The sequence below is a fragment of the Anabrus simplex genome, chromosome 11, assembly GCF_040414725.1.
Source record: "Anabrus simplex isolate iqAnaSimp1 chromosome 11, ASM4041472v1, whole genome shotgun sequence".
NCBI lineage: Eukaryota > Metazoa > Arthropoda > Insecta > Orthoptera > Tettigoniidae > Anabrus > Anabrus simplex.
Window position 1 is genome coordinate 85,033,452 of NC_090275.1, and position 18,196 is coordinate 85,051,647.

Here is an 18,196-nt window from a genome sequence, read left to right on the forward strand (position 1 = left end):
CAGAGAATGGAGAACCATCCCTCAGGACACCATCCGCACTCTTATTGACTCTGTACCTCGACGTGTTTCTGCGTGCATCGCCGGTCGCGGTGGTCCTACATCCTACTGAGTCGATGCCGTGCGCATTGTGTAACCTGCATATCGGTTTGAAATAAACATCAATTATTCATCCGTGCCGTCTCTGTTTTTTCCCCAACTTTCATCCCTTTCGAACCACTCCTCCTTGGTGTTGCATTGTCACTGTCAGTCAGTGTAAATTGGGATAAGACAAGTTACTGTATCTGTACTCTAAAGTAAAATAAATAAATAAATAAATAAATAAATAAATAAATAAATAAATAAATAAATAAATAAATAAATAGATCAATAAATAAATCGTTCCTCAGTGTTCATATGGAATGAGAGTATATGGCGCTGTTGATGATGATTCGTCCGCAAAGCTTTGAGTTGGTTTTATTAGACAGGAGTAGGCTACATGCCCACACCGGATTTCTCTCTACCTCATTATCATCATCATCATCATCATCATCATCATCATCATCATCATCATCATCATCATTCCCCTTCGAGACGCACAGGTCGTCTATGGGTGTCAAATAAGACCTGCACCAGGCAAGCCGAACATGTCCTCAGTCACTCCCGGCACTAAAAACCGTACGATATATAAAATTGATCTGATTAAATTCCCAAATTACAGGTTCAAGTATGCGCGAGAAGATATGTGGTGTTGTGGTGCATTAATAACCGCTTAGTCGCATGCAAGCATGCATTGTTTCGTACAGGTGGCGTATGCTATTTTGTGCGATGGAATTCTACGTCTGATGCACTTGGTCACTTAAGAAAACCAAACCCCATGGTGCAACAACCCCCAAGGGCCATGGCCTACTAAGCGACCGCTGCTCAGCCCGGAGGCCTGCAGATTATGAGGTGTCGTGTGGTCAGCACGAAGAATCCCCTCGGCCGTTATTTTGGTCAATGAAATCAGCAGCAGTTAAAGCTGGTGTTGGATGACGCTGGCTTTGTCGTCCCATACGTGCTTATTGGACCAAGGCACCGTTCGACACTCTGTAGAGCACGATGGGTGACAGCAGGGGTATAGTAAACATAATAATAATAATTTTGTGTGTCTATTTCTAGCCTGGTGCTGCACTTGTAAGACAGACCCTCCTTCGAGGGAGGGTGGCATCTGCCGTATATGTGTACTACGTGTTTTTGTAGTACAGAAAGTGATGTGTGTGTTACAGGAATGCTGGGGTCAGAACAAACACACAGACCCCGAACTAGCGGAAATAACCATTTAAGGTTAAAATCTCCGACCCGATCAGGAATCGAACCCGAGCCCTTTCATTTTCTCTCCCTTCGGGGCCCTTATCTTTCTTTGGCCGATACTTTCGTTTTTCGAAGTGTCGGACCCCTTCCATTTTCCCCTCTGATTACTGTAGTGTTTTAATAGAGTATGGTTGCCTAGGTGTACTTCCTCTTAACACAATAATCACCACCACCAATATGAACCAAAGGCGACTACGATGACCATTCACTCACTCCCGAGGAATTAACAAGGCGCGGCTAAAACACCGACCGGCGGGGAATCGACCGAAATCTATGAACCGAAGACCATTAGGCTGAACACCCAACCAACAAGCCGGACTTTCATACACCTTATTCTGTTCTCTAGTAATCACTTTGCTCGCTTTAGTGCTTTCATAGATCGTACCGTCCTTCCTAATTTTTGAACATTAGGGGGAATATAATTTTGTCTTTATCGTTTCGAGAGCAGAGCATACTGTACGCACGGCGATATTTATTTTTATACTTAATTGCATTGATTGATTTAGGCCTACTGTATTGTGAACGTAAAGGTTCAGGAGTGCCAATTACAATGCTCACGACAATTGTTACACATACTGTATGTAAAATATTAACAAAAATATTCTTTATATCACTTTTCAGTAACATACAATCATTATTAAAACAACATGTAACACAACATAACTATATATTATCGCATAGTAGTACTAATTAATACTAATGAAGATTTGTTACAGGCATAACACTTAAAACAGAATTATTAGAACAAGATACGCGCATTTCACTTAGGATATAATGAATTGACTATAATGATTTGCAAGGTTCACACTAATGTTAAATTAGCCTTTTTTTTTTTTTAAGTTCCGTTTGGGCCTGCTATGGACCACGTGGTTCTTATCTCTAGCAGCTTTCTTCTTTGACCAGTACTCCTTCATTCTTGCACTGTGAATGTCTTTTCGCTCCTGAGTCCATTTCACACCTCCTCCCGGACGTACTGTTTTTTCTGTTAGTGACTGGAGAGTGTTTGATGTTCTGATCAACGTTCTGTACCTATTCCTGTCATAAATTTCACTGGGAGCAATGTCCAATTCTTGAAGGTCTTTTCTGACGAGTCTTGCTTACTTGGCATTAGTCGCTTTCCCTCTAGAGATGGTGTGGAAGATTCTGGAGGTGAGCCTCTGACTGTCCATTCTCATGACATGACCGTAGAAGTTCAATCTCCTCTTCCTCATAGATGTTGTAATGCTCTCCAATTGTTGGTACAGTTCGTTGTTGTGCCTGATTCTGTACTTGCCTTCTTCTTTAATGGGGCCCATGATTTTTCTCAGGATCTTCCTTTCCTTCAGCTCCAGTTTTCTTAGTTGCCCTTTTCTTACCATGTTTAGGCATTCTGAGGCGTATAGTACTGACGGTCTCACTACAGTAGTGTAATGCCTGATTTTGAGGTTAAGGGAGAGGGATTTGGATTTGTACATACTCTTACATAGGTGGTAGGCATTTTCCAATTTGATGCATCTGCTGTTCATGGAAGGTTGGGTACCAATCCCAGCGGGAAGTTGGGTCGGCGAACAGATCAGTGCTGGGGGCTTCAAGGCTTACAACCTTGACAGTTAACAAATTGTTACCTGCGGGTAACCACCCTAAACCTTTTTTCTTAACTCTCGCAACATGGAGAAAACGACCAACGGAAAAACTACCCCAGGTGGTATAAAATCCACCCCCAGTTTTGATGGGGCAAGCAAGCCTTTGGATTCTGGGGAGCTTGCACCTTCATGTGAGAAGAAGAAACGTTTTAAGTTCTTGGCGACCATCAACATCAACTCCCTCCTAGAGACAGGAAAATTAACTTTTTATTTATTTATTCATTTATTTATTTATCTATGTTATCTGACCCAAATTATTTGCGTAAAGTAGTATAATAGGCGAATTCGGCCGCCACCACCCCCACCGGCTCCCAGAGTCCTCCTCCACCACCACCACAGCCAGAGGCCTCCCAGGGGCCTCCTCCACCACCACCACAGCCAGAGGCCTCCCAGAGGTCTCCTCCACCACCCGCGGGAAATTTGAATTTGTAAACAAAGCCACGTGCTTTTCGACAACTACCATCGACAACAACGCATCGCTAACCTCACTGCTGCCATCTTGACGGGCCTAAACCTCAGTAGTACCAACTTAACCTAACTAGCGCGAGATTTGAATTGGTAAACAAATCCACGTGTTTTTTGACAGCCACGTGCTTTTTGACAGACAACAGCGCATCGCTAACCTCAGTACTGCCATCTTGACGGGCCTAAACATCAGTAGTACCATAGTTTCTGATCTGACACTAAGCAAATCATCAAAATTGTACTTTTGCTCTGAACACATCAAACAATGTTCTGATCATATGTTGAAGTTAACAAAATCGATTACAGTGTTCGATTCTAGTCTTGTTATGTTTCATTCTGATCTTCTTAGAACAAGGGTACCCCCTAACATGTTCTAAACACATGTTGTATTGAGTACAGTGTTCGATTCTAGTCTTGATCACTTATTTTGTGTTCTGAACACATCGATCAATGTTCTGATCACATGTTGTATCGAGTACAGTGTTCGATTCTAGTCATGATCACTTATTTTGTGTTCTGAACACATCAATCAATGTTCTGATCACATGTTGAAGTTAACAACATCGATTACAGTGTTCTATTCTAGTCTTGTTATGTTTCAATCTGATCTTCTTAGAACAAGGGTATCCCCTGACATATTCTAAACACATGATGTATTGAGTACAGTGTTCGATTCTAGTCTTGATCACTTATTTTGTTTTCTGAACACATCAATCAATGTTCTGATCACATGTTGTATCGAGTACAGCGTTTGATTCTACTCTTCTTATGTTTCGAAAGTCTAAACATGCACAATAATGTTATCGCTGCACACGCTTACCTTCGCGATGCAGGTTTAAACTTGTTCGATATAAAGCTATGCCTTGACATAAGAGGCGGAGGAGGAGGAGGTAGAGAAGGAGGAGGAGGAGGAGGAGGAGAATGATAAGGCCTTAACAGCCTATGTATAGTCGCCATTGTTTAAAGATGACAGCTGTCAAAAGAATTTTTCAAATTATCCGCCACCACATTTCAGCTAAAGAGGGCAGCAGGGTGCTCTGTTGATTAAGCACATAGATTTTCAAATTGCGCTCCACCGCATGCATAACAGCAGCTGTTATCTTGCGCAGTAGCCTCTAAGCTAGCTTTCTTCATAAGAGTAGCCGCCATCTTGTGCGAGCACCCCTAGGCTGTCTCATAAGGAGCTTTGTATAGTCACCATTTTGTGTCCGCCATCTTGCGTAAGCATCCCTAGGACGTCTCAAGCCATCTTGTGTCTCATAAGAGCAGCCACCATCTTGTAGAAATAGATAGCTGCCAATGCCAAAGGGCTTAAGTAGGAATCGAACCGTTGATCTCATCATTAGACTATGTTTTTTTCTTGTTCCTGATACTACGAACCTACGTATAAGGCGGAAAAATTTTGTCCGTTTTGCTCTACGATGCACCATTTTCGAGATATTTAACATTTTGCATTTAAGCCTCCAAATTTAATGAATCGAACCAGCACGGTACGTTATACTCTCTACCATAGCTAGACCTGATCATGTTACGAAGACTCGCTTCAATACAAGCTAAAACAGAGCAAATGCCAAAGGGCCTAAGTAGGAACCGAACCGTTGATCCCATCATTAGACTATAGTTTTCTTGTTCCTTATACTGCGAACCGAGGTATTAGGCGGAAAAATTTTGTCCGTTTTGCTCTACGGTGTGCCGTTTTCGAGATATTTAACATTTTGCATTAATCCCTAAATTTAATGAATCGAACTAGCACGACACGTTAGCCTCTAAGCTAGCTTTCTTCATAAGAGTGGCAGCCATCTTGCGCAAGCACCCTTAAAGCGTCTCATAAGGAGTTGTGTATAGCCGCCATCTTGCGCAAGCATCCTTAGGGCGTCTAAAGCCATCTTGTGCAAGGACCCTTAAGCCGTCCTATAAGAGCAGCCGCTATCTTGAGCAAGCATCCCTAGGGCATCTCATAAGGAGTCATGTAGTATAACTGCCATCTTGAGCAAGCATCCCAAGGGCGTCTCATAAGAACCGATGTATAGCAGCCATCTTGCGTAAGCACCCTTAAGGAGTCATGTATAGCCACCATCTTGTCCAATTAGCGTCGAGAGATGGCTGATTTAGAATTTTTCTTTTTAAATTATCCGCCACCATATTTCAAAGGTATCTAACTAAAGAGGGCAACACTATGCTCTGTTGATTAAAGATGGCGGATGGTAGCTGTCAAAAAAGCACGTGAGTTAGTTTCCAAACAAGAGCACGTGGAATTTTTCAATTTGCCGCCACCAATTTTCAAAGGTATCTAGCTAAAGATGGCAGCACGGTGCTCTCTTGATTAAAGATGGCGGATGATAGCTAACAGAACTTTTCAAATTGCCCGCTACTACGTGCTTAAGGTAGTAGCCATAAAGAGGGCAGCACGGTGTTCTGTGGATTAAAGATGGCGGATGACAGCTGACGAAATTGCCCGCATGATAGCAGCACGGTGCTCTGTTGATTAAAGGTGGCGGATGACAGCTGTCAAAAAAGCACAAGGCTTTGTTTCCAAACAAGAGCACGTGGAATTTGCCGCCACCACATTTCAAAGGTATCTAGCTAAAGAGGGCAGCACTGTGCTCTGCTGATTAAATATTGCGGATGACGACTGTCAAAAAAGCGCGTGAGTTTGTTTCCAAACAAGAGCATGTAGAATTTTTCAAATTGCCGCCACCACATAGAGGGCAGCACGGTGCTCTCTTGATTAAAGATGGCTGCTGTCATGTGGAATTGCCTGCCACCACATTTCAAAGGTATCTAGCTAAAGAGGTCAGCACGGTGCTCTCTAGATTAAAGATGGCTGCTGTCAAAAAGCATTTTTCAAATTATCCGCCACCACATTTCAAAGGTAAGTAGCTAAAGAGGGCAGCACTGTGCTCTATAGATTAAAGATGGCGGATGACAGCTGTCAAAAAAGCACGTGGATTTGTTTATCTCGCGCTAGTGAGGTTAAGTTGGTAGCACTAAGGTTTAGGCCCGCCAAGATGGCAGCACTGCCGATGACAGGTGACGAATTTGCAGCTACTGCGATAAAGAGGGCAGCACGGTGCTCTGTGGTTTAATGATGGCGGATGACAGCTGTCAAAAAGCACGTGGATTTGTTTACCTATTCAAATCTCGCGCTAGTTAGGTTAAGTTGGTACTACTGATGTTTAGGCCCGTCAAGATGGCAGTACTGAGGTTAGCGATGCGTTGTTGTCTGTCAAAAAGCACGTGGCTGTCAAAAAACACGTGGATTTGTTTACCAATTCAAATCTCGCGCTAGTTAGGTTAAGTTGGTACTGCTGAGGTTTAGGCCCGTCAAGATGGCAGCAGTGAGGTTAGCGATGCGTTGTTGTCGATGATAGCTGTCAAAAAGCACGTGGCTTTGTTTACAAATTCAAATTTCCCGCGGGTGGTGGAGGAGACCTCTGGGAGGCCTCTGGCTGTGGTGGTGGTGGAGGAGGTCTCTGGGAGGCCTCTGGCTGTGGTGGTGGTTGAGGAGGCCCCTGGGAGGCCTCTGGCTGTGGTGGTGGTGGAGGAGGCCTCTGGGAGCCGGTGGGGGTGGTGGCGGCCGAATCCGCCTATTATACTACTGCGTAAGGACACAGAATAATGATAGATTTTTAAAAACATAGTAAGAGCCTATCTGTCAAGGCGTAATCCATAGAAATGATTTCGAAGAATAGCTACTGAATACTTAATTCTATTTGTCAGAGTATTATATTCCTGAACTCGCTTCTCTAATTTGTTATACCAGCGCCACTTAACGAAAAAGTGAGAAATTATTCCTCTTGACCAAAAAGAAAAAAAAAACCAGACCATTCAGTTCAATTGTGGCTTTGGGTCGGGGAATACAACTGGGGTGAAGGACCAGTACAACGCCGCGTAGCCTCACCCGCTATGCCTAATAGGGGCATTGTGGGGAGATGGAAAGATTGGAAGGGATAGACAAGAAAGAGGGAAGGAAGCAGCTGTGGCCTTGAGTTAGGTACCATCCCGGTATTTGTCTCGAAAATAAGTGGGAAGGCACGGAAAACCACTTCGAGGATGGCTGAGGTGGGAATCGAACTCCCCTTTCCTCAGTTGACCTCCCGAGGCTGAGTGGAACTCACTCCACTTCTCGTACCACTTTACAAGTTTCGTGGCAGAGGCGGGAATTGAACCCGGACCTCCAGATGTGGCAGCTAATCACACTAACCACTACACCACAGAGCCAAACTTTTCCCCTCTTATAAATGTTAATCGAACATGATTGCCCGCCTATACTTTCTCTTAAAACAATCACCACCACCACCACCACCACCACCACGAGCAAAGAAAAAATATCACTTATAAAGGGAGACTGTGCACTGAAGAAAAACCTTATAATTGTATTAACCACTCAATATCCTTGCATTTGTTTCAGGAGACGTAATGGATTTGGCCAGCTTGAAGTTATGGACTATATCATTTTAATAATAATAGGATTATTGCTTTTTTATGTCTTTCATAGTTGCTCGTTAGACAGATGCCCCTCGGTGTAGATCATATTGTATATTCAATAAAATGTTTTGGTATAACTTCATGTGTTCAATTTTTCTGGTGAATTCATAGAAATATTTCATCTCTGACGTATATTCAAGAAATATGTGGTACAGAGAAGAAAGGACGTACTTCATCCCTGTACTGACTTACTTCATTAACATAATCCTCTCAAAGATGTCCCTACTACAGAAGGACTTCAGTTAGAACGGCGGTTTTTATCGCGAGAGATCAATAATCAGATCTCTCTCTAGTGTACAGACCTAAAGACTGGTCAGTTGCCATGAATGCTCACCAAGTTTTACGATCCCCAACATACCGCTTCATGATCCGCACTAATATATTTCACGACCTGGTTCATGAACGATTTTCGAGGACTTCCGTGTGGAATTCCCCCCCCCCCCCCCCCCTTCTATCGTCTGCACCAGCAGTAGCGGCGGTTGGGAATTTGAAGCTGGGGCGGTGGGGTGGGGGTAGACGAATTTATGGACAACAAAAAGTACCGGGGATCTGTGGAATATAATTGGAGTTGGAGTGGAGGAGGTCAGATCAGACAACAAAATAAAAAAGTAGAACACGTTAGATTTTTTATGGTCTCTTGAGCGAATTTCGACTGAGAAGTAAAGACTGACAGATTACCAACTTAACTGCGGTAACAGTAGTGTTTTTGAAATTTTGATTCAATACTATACAATAAAATTGTCACCATAAGAACAGTTACACATGTCCGCAAGTAAGTTTTTGCCATCAGATACAGTATGTCCCGCTCCCAGTGGGGCCGGCAGTCGACATACACGTGAACGCTCCGAGCGGTGTATTCATAACCTCACTGCATAGCCACCAGGCGCTCAGTTACTCGAGTTTATTTGTCGTGGGAAGTCGTGAAGTGATACTTTTGTTGCTGTAACTGCAAAACGGATATTAGGCTCCATATTTTTCAACGATACCATAAATTCAGACAGATACTGCACAAACATTCTCGCACCATTTTTTAATAATAATAATGTTATTTGCTTTACGTCCAACTAACTACTTTTTAAGGTCTTCGGAGACGCCGAGGTGCCGGAATTTAGTCCCGCAGGAGTTCTTTTACGTGCCAGTAAATCTAGCGACACGGGGCTGTCGTATTTGAGCACCTTCAAATACCACCGGACTGAGCCAGGATCGAACCTGCCAAGTTGGGGTTAGAAGGCCAGCGCCTTAACCGTCTGAGCCACTCAGCCCGGCGCACCATTTTTTTCAAATGTTGACAGATAATGTGATAAGATATGGCTATTTCCAACAGAATTCTGCCACAGCTCGTACTGAACATGAGTCTTTGCAAGATATGGAGGCGGGTTTTGATGATAAGATAATATCGAATGGGTTATGGATCCCCCGCTCCCCCGATCTTAGTGTTTGCGGCTTTTGTTTGTGGTGAACTCTAAAAAATTAAAGTTTACAGAAATAATCTTCACACCACATGTGAACTTAAAAACAATATAACAGTAATTAGGGCAATTACGCAACAGGAACTTATACGTGAGAATAGCAATTTCATTAGAAGATGCCAGGAATGTTTGAATGCTGAAGGACACCACTTTCACCCCCTGTGGGTGGGGGACGCAGACGAAGAATTCGCCCACAGTACCCCCTGTCTATCGTAAGAGGCGACTAAAAGGGGTGACCAAGGGATGATCAAATTTTTTTTTTTTTTTTGCTAGGGACTTTACGTCGCACCGACACAGATAGGTCTTATGGCGACGATGGGATAGGAAAGGTCTAGGAGTTGGAAGGAAGCGGCCGTGGCCTTAATTAAGGTACAGCCCCAGCATTTGCCTGGTGTGAAAATGGGAAACCACGGAAAACCATTTTCAGGGCTGCCGATAGTGGGATTCGAACCTACTATCTCCCGGATGCAAGCTCACAGCCGCGCGCCTCTACACGCACGGCCAACTCGCCCGGTGATGATCAAATTAGAACCATGAAACTACTTGTGATTAGTACCACCACGCGGGGAACACCATGGGTCGCTTCCACTTGCGCGTAGTACCACTATGTTGGGTTCCAAATAGGTTTGTGATTAGTAGCAAACGAGAGCGCGACGGCTTTTACAGTACCTGTGATTAGTAGCACTATATGAGCGACACCATGGGATGACGGAGCCCATGGTTCTGGCTTGCCTATGATTAGTACCCACTATATGAGGAACACCACGGGATAGTACGAGTCCCTGTGGTTAGTACCCTTATGTGTTGAACACCATAGGTTTGCGTTGCCTGTAAATGGCGCCGCAATGTGCGGAACAGCGTAGGTCTATAATACATGTGCGAATTTCATTACCTGTGAGTAGTACCATAATGTGTGGAATACCGCAAGTACTACTTTTGATTAGTACCGCAACATGACATATACCATGGTTCTGCTTTCCTAGCGAGAAGTACCATTGTGAGGGGCCACTGACTTGGATTTTGAACCCCTTTCGACTACAAGTATCATCGATTCAGTATGTGCTATAGAAGCAGTCCCTTGGTCGGTAATACTATTGTTCTACGCCAGCTTCTGTGTATGTGAGGCACTGTGGGTAGGTTCATATCCATCCATCAATTCATTCTTCGTCCTCACGTTTTGAATTGTGGTCAGTGGATGTTTTTCGGCTTTTAATTTGTCATTTCATTTCGTCTCATTTCGTACCATTAGGGGCCGATGACCTAGATGTTAGGCCCCTTTAATCAGTCAATCAATCAATCAATCAACCAATCAATCAATCAATCAATCAATCAATCAATCAATCAATCAATCAATCAATCAATCAATCAATCAGGACTCCACTTTCAACACCGCCTGTAAAAAAGTTTAGTACTCATGATAAAGGCTATTGGGTGCATCATAAAGGTTATTGGGTGCGTAAATAAGCAATAAATGTAATAATATCGGTAATAGTATAAACGGGACGTTACGAATATCCGATCCGAACTCGATTGCTACCCTCTGGGCGCCAGTGGAACTGAGTGATGGGACCTCCGACCTTGACGGTCCTATGTCCCAGTTCAGCTGATTGTACGTTCATGATTTCGACGTGGTGGTTTTTCAACATGTGGTGAGCTGCGAAAATTCCAATATTCAGGATTCATAGGAAAGATTGCGGCAGTGAGAGAAACTGAGATGTGGTGGTGGCAGTGAGGGAATTATGGTGGTGGCGATTTGCTGACCATAAGTTGGTGGACAAGGGGTTGCGGCCATATTGGCAGGCAAGAGGTTGAAGGTCATTGTCGTGTTGGGAGGCTCCTACCACATGTAGTGCTGGCAGATTAGGTCTGTAGGAGATTTTAGGGATGCTCTATTGAGGATGTGGCATGCAGTATTTCTGGGTTGCTTGGCTAGGACTTGAATTTGGGGGATCTTGAATTAGATTTGGGATGTGAGAAGAGTGAGGAGACATTTAATTATTTCAATGGTGGGAAGGGGTTGCAATAGTGATGGGGGGCTAGAATTTATGTTTTGGTTTTCAGATTAGTGGAGGTGAGGTGTACGACTTTGAGACTGATATTTGAGGTGTTTGTTACCAGAATAATGGTCCTTGACTGCCTTTTTGAAGTAAGGACAGCCAGGATAGGAGGCTGCGTGCTTGCCTGTGCAGTTGGCACACTTAGGGTTCTCCCGGGGGACGGGGCAAACTGAGTGATGATGGTTGCCCCCACATCTGTTGCAACGGGTGTTACTGGGGCAACAAGCAGCTGTATGGTTGAGTTGTAGGCAGTTGTAGCACATGAAGATCATAGAAGGTAGGGTACTGCTTTTGGTTGGAATGGTTCGGTTGTATGCCGCTTTAGCGTCAGAGGAAGAAGAAATTTGAGGTTTATCTACAGGAGACCTTTCGTCAATTTGTATGACTTCTGGGATCTTTGATTGTTCTATTTGGATGTTGATTTGAGGCTTAGTTTGTTTGAATCTGTTGGATTTGTCTATTGAGGTATTGGTCTGCGTGGGATGCATTTTGGTGATAGGTTGATGTTGTTGGGGGTTTCAGGTGATGAGAGATTAGGGATTTCCTTCGTTTGGGTGAATACTATTGGCGTGAGTGAGGGTGAGGTCTGAGAACTCTGGTTCTGAAGAAACTGCAGAGGTGCCGTTTGTGTACTGCAGTCGCATAGTTCTTGAGGAATAGATGATAGTTCTTCTTCTTCTTCTTCTGATTCTTCAGAGTTGGAGACTTCCTCTTTTTCATCTTCTTCTGAGCTGCTGGCTGGGCAAAATTTTTAGGGGTATATGATGACAGGTTGAGGGACGTCCTGAAGAGTTGCCAGTCTTTCCTGTATGTGAAGAAGTGTTTTTCTTGTAATGGGGTAATCAGGAGTATGTTAGTACTTGTTTCCTCTATGAAAGCAACATGTGTTGGGATAAATTCTTTAATAGAGTTAAACCGCTCGGAACATGCATGTTTTCTCCCGGCCCCGTTGAGAGTGGGACACACTGTAGTAATCGTGCTTCTATACGCTGGTACGCTAGCCTATACTACTTGCCACTTCCTGCATCGAATGAAATTTTGTGCGTTTTTCCGCTAAGTATATTTTTAATATTTAAATAAATAAAATAAAATAATTAGGCAACAGATAATAGGGTGTTTATAAATTCCCTTTTTTACAATTCCAAATTTTTGGTGACTAAAATGGAATATTTTTTTTTCTCTATAAAAGGGGGTGGGGGCGTATCGCAGAAAGACGTCCTTTCTGTGTTCTTAGTAACAATGATGTTCCTTGCTTTAGTTTATCAAAGACTTTAACATTTGACATTTCTCAATCCAAGAAATTCTCAACATTTTTTTACAATAGCACCACATTGCAAATGCTTCCATGCATTTGATTTCTACCTAGTTTCATCATCATCATCATCATCATCTGTTTACCCTCCAGGTTCGGTTTTTCCCTCGGACTAAGCGAGGGATCCCACCTCTACCGCCTCAAGGGCAGTGTCCTGGAGCTTCAGACTCTTGGTCGGGGATACAACTGGGGAGTATGACCAGTACCTCGCCCAGGCGGCCTCACCTGCTATGCTGAACAGGGGCCTTGTGGAGGGATGGGAAGATTGGAAGGGATAGGCAAGGAAGAGGGAAGGAAGCGGCCGTGGCCTTAAGTTAGGTACCATCCCGGCATTCGCCTGGAGGAGAAGTGGGAAACCACGGAAAACCACTTCCAGGATGGCTGAGGTGGGAATCGAACCCACCTCTACTCAGTTGACCTCCCGAGGCTGAGTGGACCCCGTGCCAGCCCTCGTACCACTTTTCAAATTTCGTGGCAGAGCCGGGAATCGAACCCGGGCCTCCGGGGGTGGCAGCTAATCACGCTAACCACTACACCACAGAGGCGGACTTCTACCTAGTTTAACGTCGAAATTTCTCTGCCGTATAGTGGCACTATCCAGACCAAAATTACATTGGAATAAACGCTGTTTTAGTCTCTGCTATTTTACCCTTGACTTCTGAGGTACATTTTGCTGTCGCATTCTTTCGGGGACATGAACCCAGGACAGCTATTCCCTCCGAGGATCGAACCAACAGGGACGTAGGAGGAATTGTTGTAGGAGGAATTAGAATTAGCCAGACATAAAGGCTAGAATCCAGTAATTGAATAGATCCAGTCACACCTAGTAATAAGGAGATTGTAATATATTTCATATTCATGTAGTTAAAAATATTGTAGTTGTAGTATTCATATTCAATTTATTGGGACATCTTGAGTAAGAGGAGTTTGTCATACGCATAGAGTCAAAGGCACGAGGACATGAGTCATGTTGACCCGGTACATAGGTCAGGTTGTGGACAGAGCTAAGAACTACAGGAAAAACAGAGAAAATTCAGGCCTCTGATTGGTTAGAAGTATGGAAAGTTCGGTGGTCACGTACAGAGATCTTCTACAAAATTTTGGAACACTGAGTGGGGCCGCTGGGACTATATAAGCTCAGAGAAGCCGTTGCTGTCCCGTCGGAGGAGGAGGAGGGATTTACCTGACCTCCGTCACGTTACGCTGTCGAGAAGGGCAGCTAGTCATAAAACTATAATCCTGTGTGGTTAGGCCGGGGGTGAAAAAATAATTAAAATAGATTTAGTTGATAAATATTAGCAACAATTTTGCTATGTTCTGTAACAGCTGTAAGGTTAGCCGCGTTCACTTGTCCAACACATGCACGTGGTTAAGACCTGTCAAGATAGCAGCTGTCACAAGCCCATGAATTTTAAATTCCTCGTACCCTACGTCGTTAAGATGGCAGCAGTGAGGTTAGCCGCGTTCACTTGTTTATAAAGTGCACGTGGTTAGGACCTGTCAAGATAGCAGCTGTCAAAAGCACGTGGATTTTAAATTCCGCGCCCCTACGTGCTAAAGGTGGCAACAATGAGGTTAGGCGGTGTTCAGATGGCAGGACTGAGGTTAGCAGCGTTCACTTGTTTAAATTCCGCGCCCATGTGGTTAGGACCTGCCATCTTGACAGCTGTCAAAAGCACGTGGATTTAAAATTCCGCGGCCCTACGTGCTTAAGGTTGCAGCACTGAGATTAGGCGCTGTTAAGATGGCAGCAATGGGGTTAGCGATGTTCTCTTGTCTATGAAAGTGAGTTTAGGGTCCGCCAAGATGACAGCTGTCAAAAGCACGTGGGCTTGTTTGTAAACAATGTGATGTCACGGTCATGACGTTATGGGTCAATGAACATTGCCGGGGTCAATGACCTCGTGGGAAATTGCTGACGTAGCTCCCATTGTTTCTCAATTCCCCTTGCGCATACTACTCCCAATGCTCATGGCGATTTTGCCTGATTGGCATCCTGATTCAGGACTATATGGCCCACGAACTGAAACTTTTTGATCGCTTCTTTTACACTGAGTGGCCAAAAGTCATGGGAAGGAGTGTCCCATTAGAAAATGTGCCGTGTATGACTCCTGAACGTTGCGGCTAGCCGCGGCGTATCTGAGCAGTCTATCACAGACACGAGTGCCGTGAAGATGGCAACACGTCACGAGTTAACTGACTTTTAATGTGGGATGATCATCGGCGCACGGCGCATGGATTGTAGCATTGCGAAGATTACACGCAAATTCGGGTCTCCGAGGTCGACAGTGTCGAGGGTGGATCTTCAATATCGCAGAGAGAGTGTTACCACCCGCGTAAACCGCCGGGCGGGAAATTCACAGGTGTTTAACGAATGGCCATTGGCTCTACGTCGCACCGACACAGATAGGTCTTATGGCGACGATGGGACAGGAAAGGGCTAGGAGTGGGAAGGAAGCGGCCGTGGCCTTAATTAAGGTACAGCCCCAGCATTTGCCTGGTGTGAAAATGGGAAACCACGGAAACCATATTCAGGACTGCCGACAGTGGGGTTCGAACCCACTATCTCCCGAATACTGGATACTGGCCGCAATTAAGCGACTGCAGCTATCGAGCTCGGTTTTAACGAACGGACATACGTCGCCTCTGCAGAACCACACTGGGCGCTCGACGGGCTACTGTGAGTCAGATCACCGCCCAGTTGAATGTTGGCGGTCAGGAAACCATTTCTACCAAGACTGTAAGGAGGCAACTGCACTGCATAGGCTTCACCAGACGACGACCAACGCGTGCCCCTTTACTGACACCTCGACACAGGGGATGAATGACGTGCATGGGCCCGCGAACATGGCGCCGTGTTGTATGGACCCATGAATCTCGGTTCCAGTTGTATCGAGCTATGGGCGCGTGAGAGTGTGCCGTATGCCCCATGAAGCTATAGATCGTGTGTGTCAACAAGGATGTGTCCAGGCAGGAGGTGGCTCAGTTCTTTTCTAGGCGGCGTTCTCATGGTCACAATTAGGCCTCATTGTCCGGCTGCAGGGAGCACTGACTGGTGCACGTTAATGTGGGCATTCTTTGAGACCATCTGCATCCCTTTCTTGCCCTAGAGTACCCTGATAGAGATGCCATGTTTGAACAGGACAAACTGGGTGAGTTGGTCGTGCGGTTAGGGGCGTACAGCTGTGAGCTCGCGTCCGGGAGATAGTGGGTTCGAACCCCACTGTCGGCAGCCATGAAGATGGTTTTCCGTGGTTTCCCATTTACACACCAGGAAAATGCTGGGGCTGTACCTTAATTAAGGCTACGGCCGCTTCCTTCCCATTCCTAGGCCTTTCCTGTCCCATCGTCACCATAGGACATATCTGTGTCGGTGCGACGTAAAGCAAATAGCAAAAAAAAAAAAAAAAATTAAAAAAAAAATGTAAGGACAATGCGCCATGTCACCGCTCTGTGGCAGCACGCAGGTGGTTGGAGGAGCACTCCAGTAAAGTTACGATCATAGTTTGACCCTCCAGATCCCCCGATCTTAATCCAATCGAGCATTTATGGGATGCTGTCGATGTGGTGTACGCTCCATGAACCCCGCACCAACTACACAAGACCAATGTGGGTAGAGTGCAAGATGCGTGGGTCTAGATCCCTCCAGAACGATTCCAACACTTTGTAGAGTCGATGCCTCGTCGTTGTGCTGTCATTTTGAGGGCTCGCGGAGGAGCAACTCGTTATTAACATCACATTCAGCGTCTTTTCATGACTTTTGGCCACTCAGTGTATATCAACATCAAGAGTATCCCCTACGTGACTAGGGATTTCTACATATATCCTTACCAAATTTCAGTAAATCGGTTCGGTTGTTTTCGAGCCTAGCTCAGAGCAGAAAACATATGACTTTATTGGCAGACAAACAAACAGAAAGACAGACTGACAACCATCTCATTTTTGTTAATAGTGTAGATATAATTCAGAGTCTGACTCCTAGGCTGAATGATCAGCTTTGAGGCCTTCGGTTCAGAGGGTCCTGGATTCGAATCCCTACTGTGTCGGGGATTTTAATCGCGTCGGTTTAATTCTTCTGCTTCGGAGACTTGGCGTTTGTGCTCGACCCAACACTGTCCTCTATATATCCAGCCAATATAACACACTACCAACCACCACAGAAACACGCAATACTGATTAAATCCCTCCACATATAATTGGCGTCAGGAAGGGCATTCGGCCGAAAAAGCAGGGCCAAATCCACACGTACGACACAGTTGGCACGAAAATTCCGGTTATAGACGTTCGACTGTATCTTCTTCCTGAGTTCACTAACTGAAGGTTTCTCTACATCTAGCGCATGTGAATGCGTATGAGGGTCAAGGCTTATAATTAGTATATTCAAATAGAACCGTATTGTGTTTATAAGACCTCTTGTTTGTTTGCTCTACATAGTAAGTATTTAAGTATTCATAGTGATTTAAATGCCCTTCGAAGGTTACTTTCACATTCATGAATTTAAGAATGGTGGCGGTAGGAGGTCAAGTTCATGCTAGTGATTATTGTTTAAAGGGAAGCTCACGAATCACCCCCTGTGGGTAGGAATGGTAGGATTGTATCTACCATAAGAGGCGGCTAATAAAAGGTGTCGAAAACCAAGAGCCTGGGTTGCCGACCAGGGCAGTAGCGGCGATTGGGAATTAAAAGTGGGGAGGGGAGGATGCGAAATATGTGCCCGTATTTGACGGGTATAGTGGGGGGAGGGGGGGAAGGGTTATACATAAAATCTGAAAAAAGAAAGAAAGCTACAAAATGGTAAGTTTTAATGCTCTCTGAGTGAATTTCGTCTCAGATCTGTAAAGGTTGACAGTTTACCAACTTAAGTGCGGTGGTAATAGTTTTTTGAGTCTTTGATTCAATACTATACAATAAGACTTTCACCAAAGAAACAATATTGCACATGCATTACAAATGAATAGAAGTACGACGTGATGATACAATTAAAACTCATTTAATATTTGACTACTCACTAAGAAACTAACAGACACTAAAGATACTGCCGAATGCACGTGGCAAGCGGGTGACATACATTGTCAAAAAACCGATCCCCCTTCCTCACAGTGCATGCCAAGTCTCCACTACTTGCCGTGGTGCTATACAAATCGGTTAGCTGCAACGAACGACATTTTATGCATATTTCCGCTAATATGTTTGTTAATGTCCTGGTGTAGTGGTTAGTGCGATTAGCTGCCACCCCCGGAGGCGGAAATGTTACGAGGGCTAGAACGGTATCCACACAGTGTAAAGAGGTCAACTGAATAGAATGGGATTCGATTCCCTCCTCAGCCATCCTCGAAGTGGTTTCCAACTTCTCCTCGAGGCAAATGCCGGGATGGTACCTAAGGTAAGGCCACGGCCGCTTCCTTTCCTCTTCCTTGTCTATCCCTTCCAAACTTCCCATCCCTTCACAAGGCC

At 44.7% G+C, this 18,196-nt stretch overlaps 1 protein-coding gene across 1 annotated transcript in view; it reads left to right on the forward strand.

Moving 5' to 3' along the window:
• The window catches only part of LOC136883381 (uncharacterized), a 109,827-nt gene extending 101,882 nt beyond the window's left edge, over positions 1–7,945 (forward strand). Inside the window, exon 7 of the mRNA XM_068229614.1 lies at positions 7,828–7,945. Coding sequence (XP_068085715.1) covers positions 7,828–7,945 — 118 coding nt within the window. The remainder of the gene's footprint in view (positions 1–7,827) is intronic.
• The last annotated feature ends 10,251 nt before the right edge of the window (positions 7,946–18,196 follow it).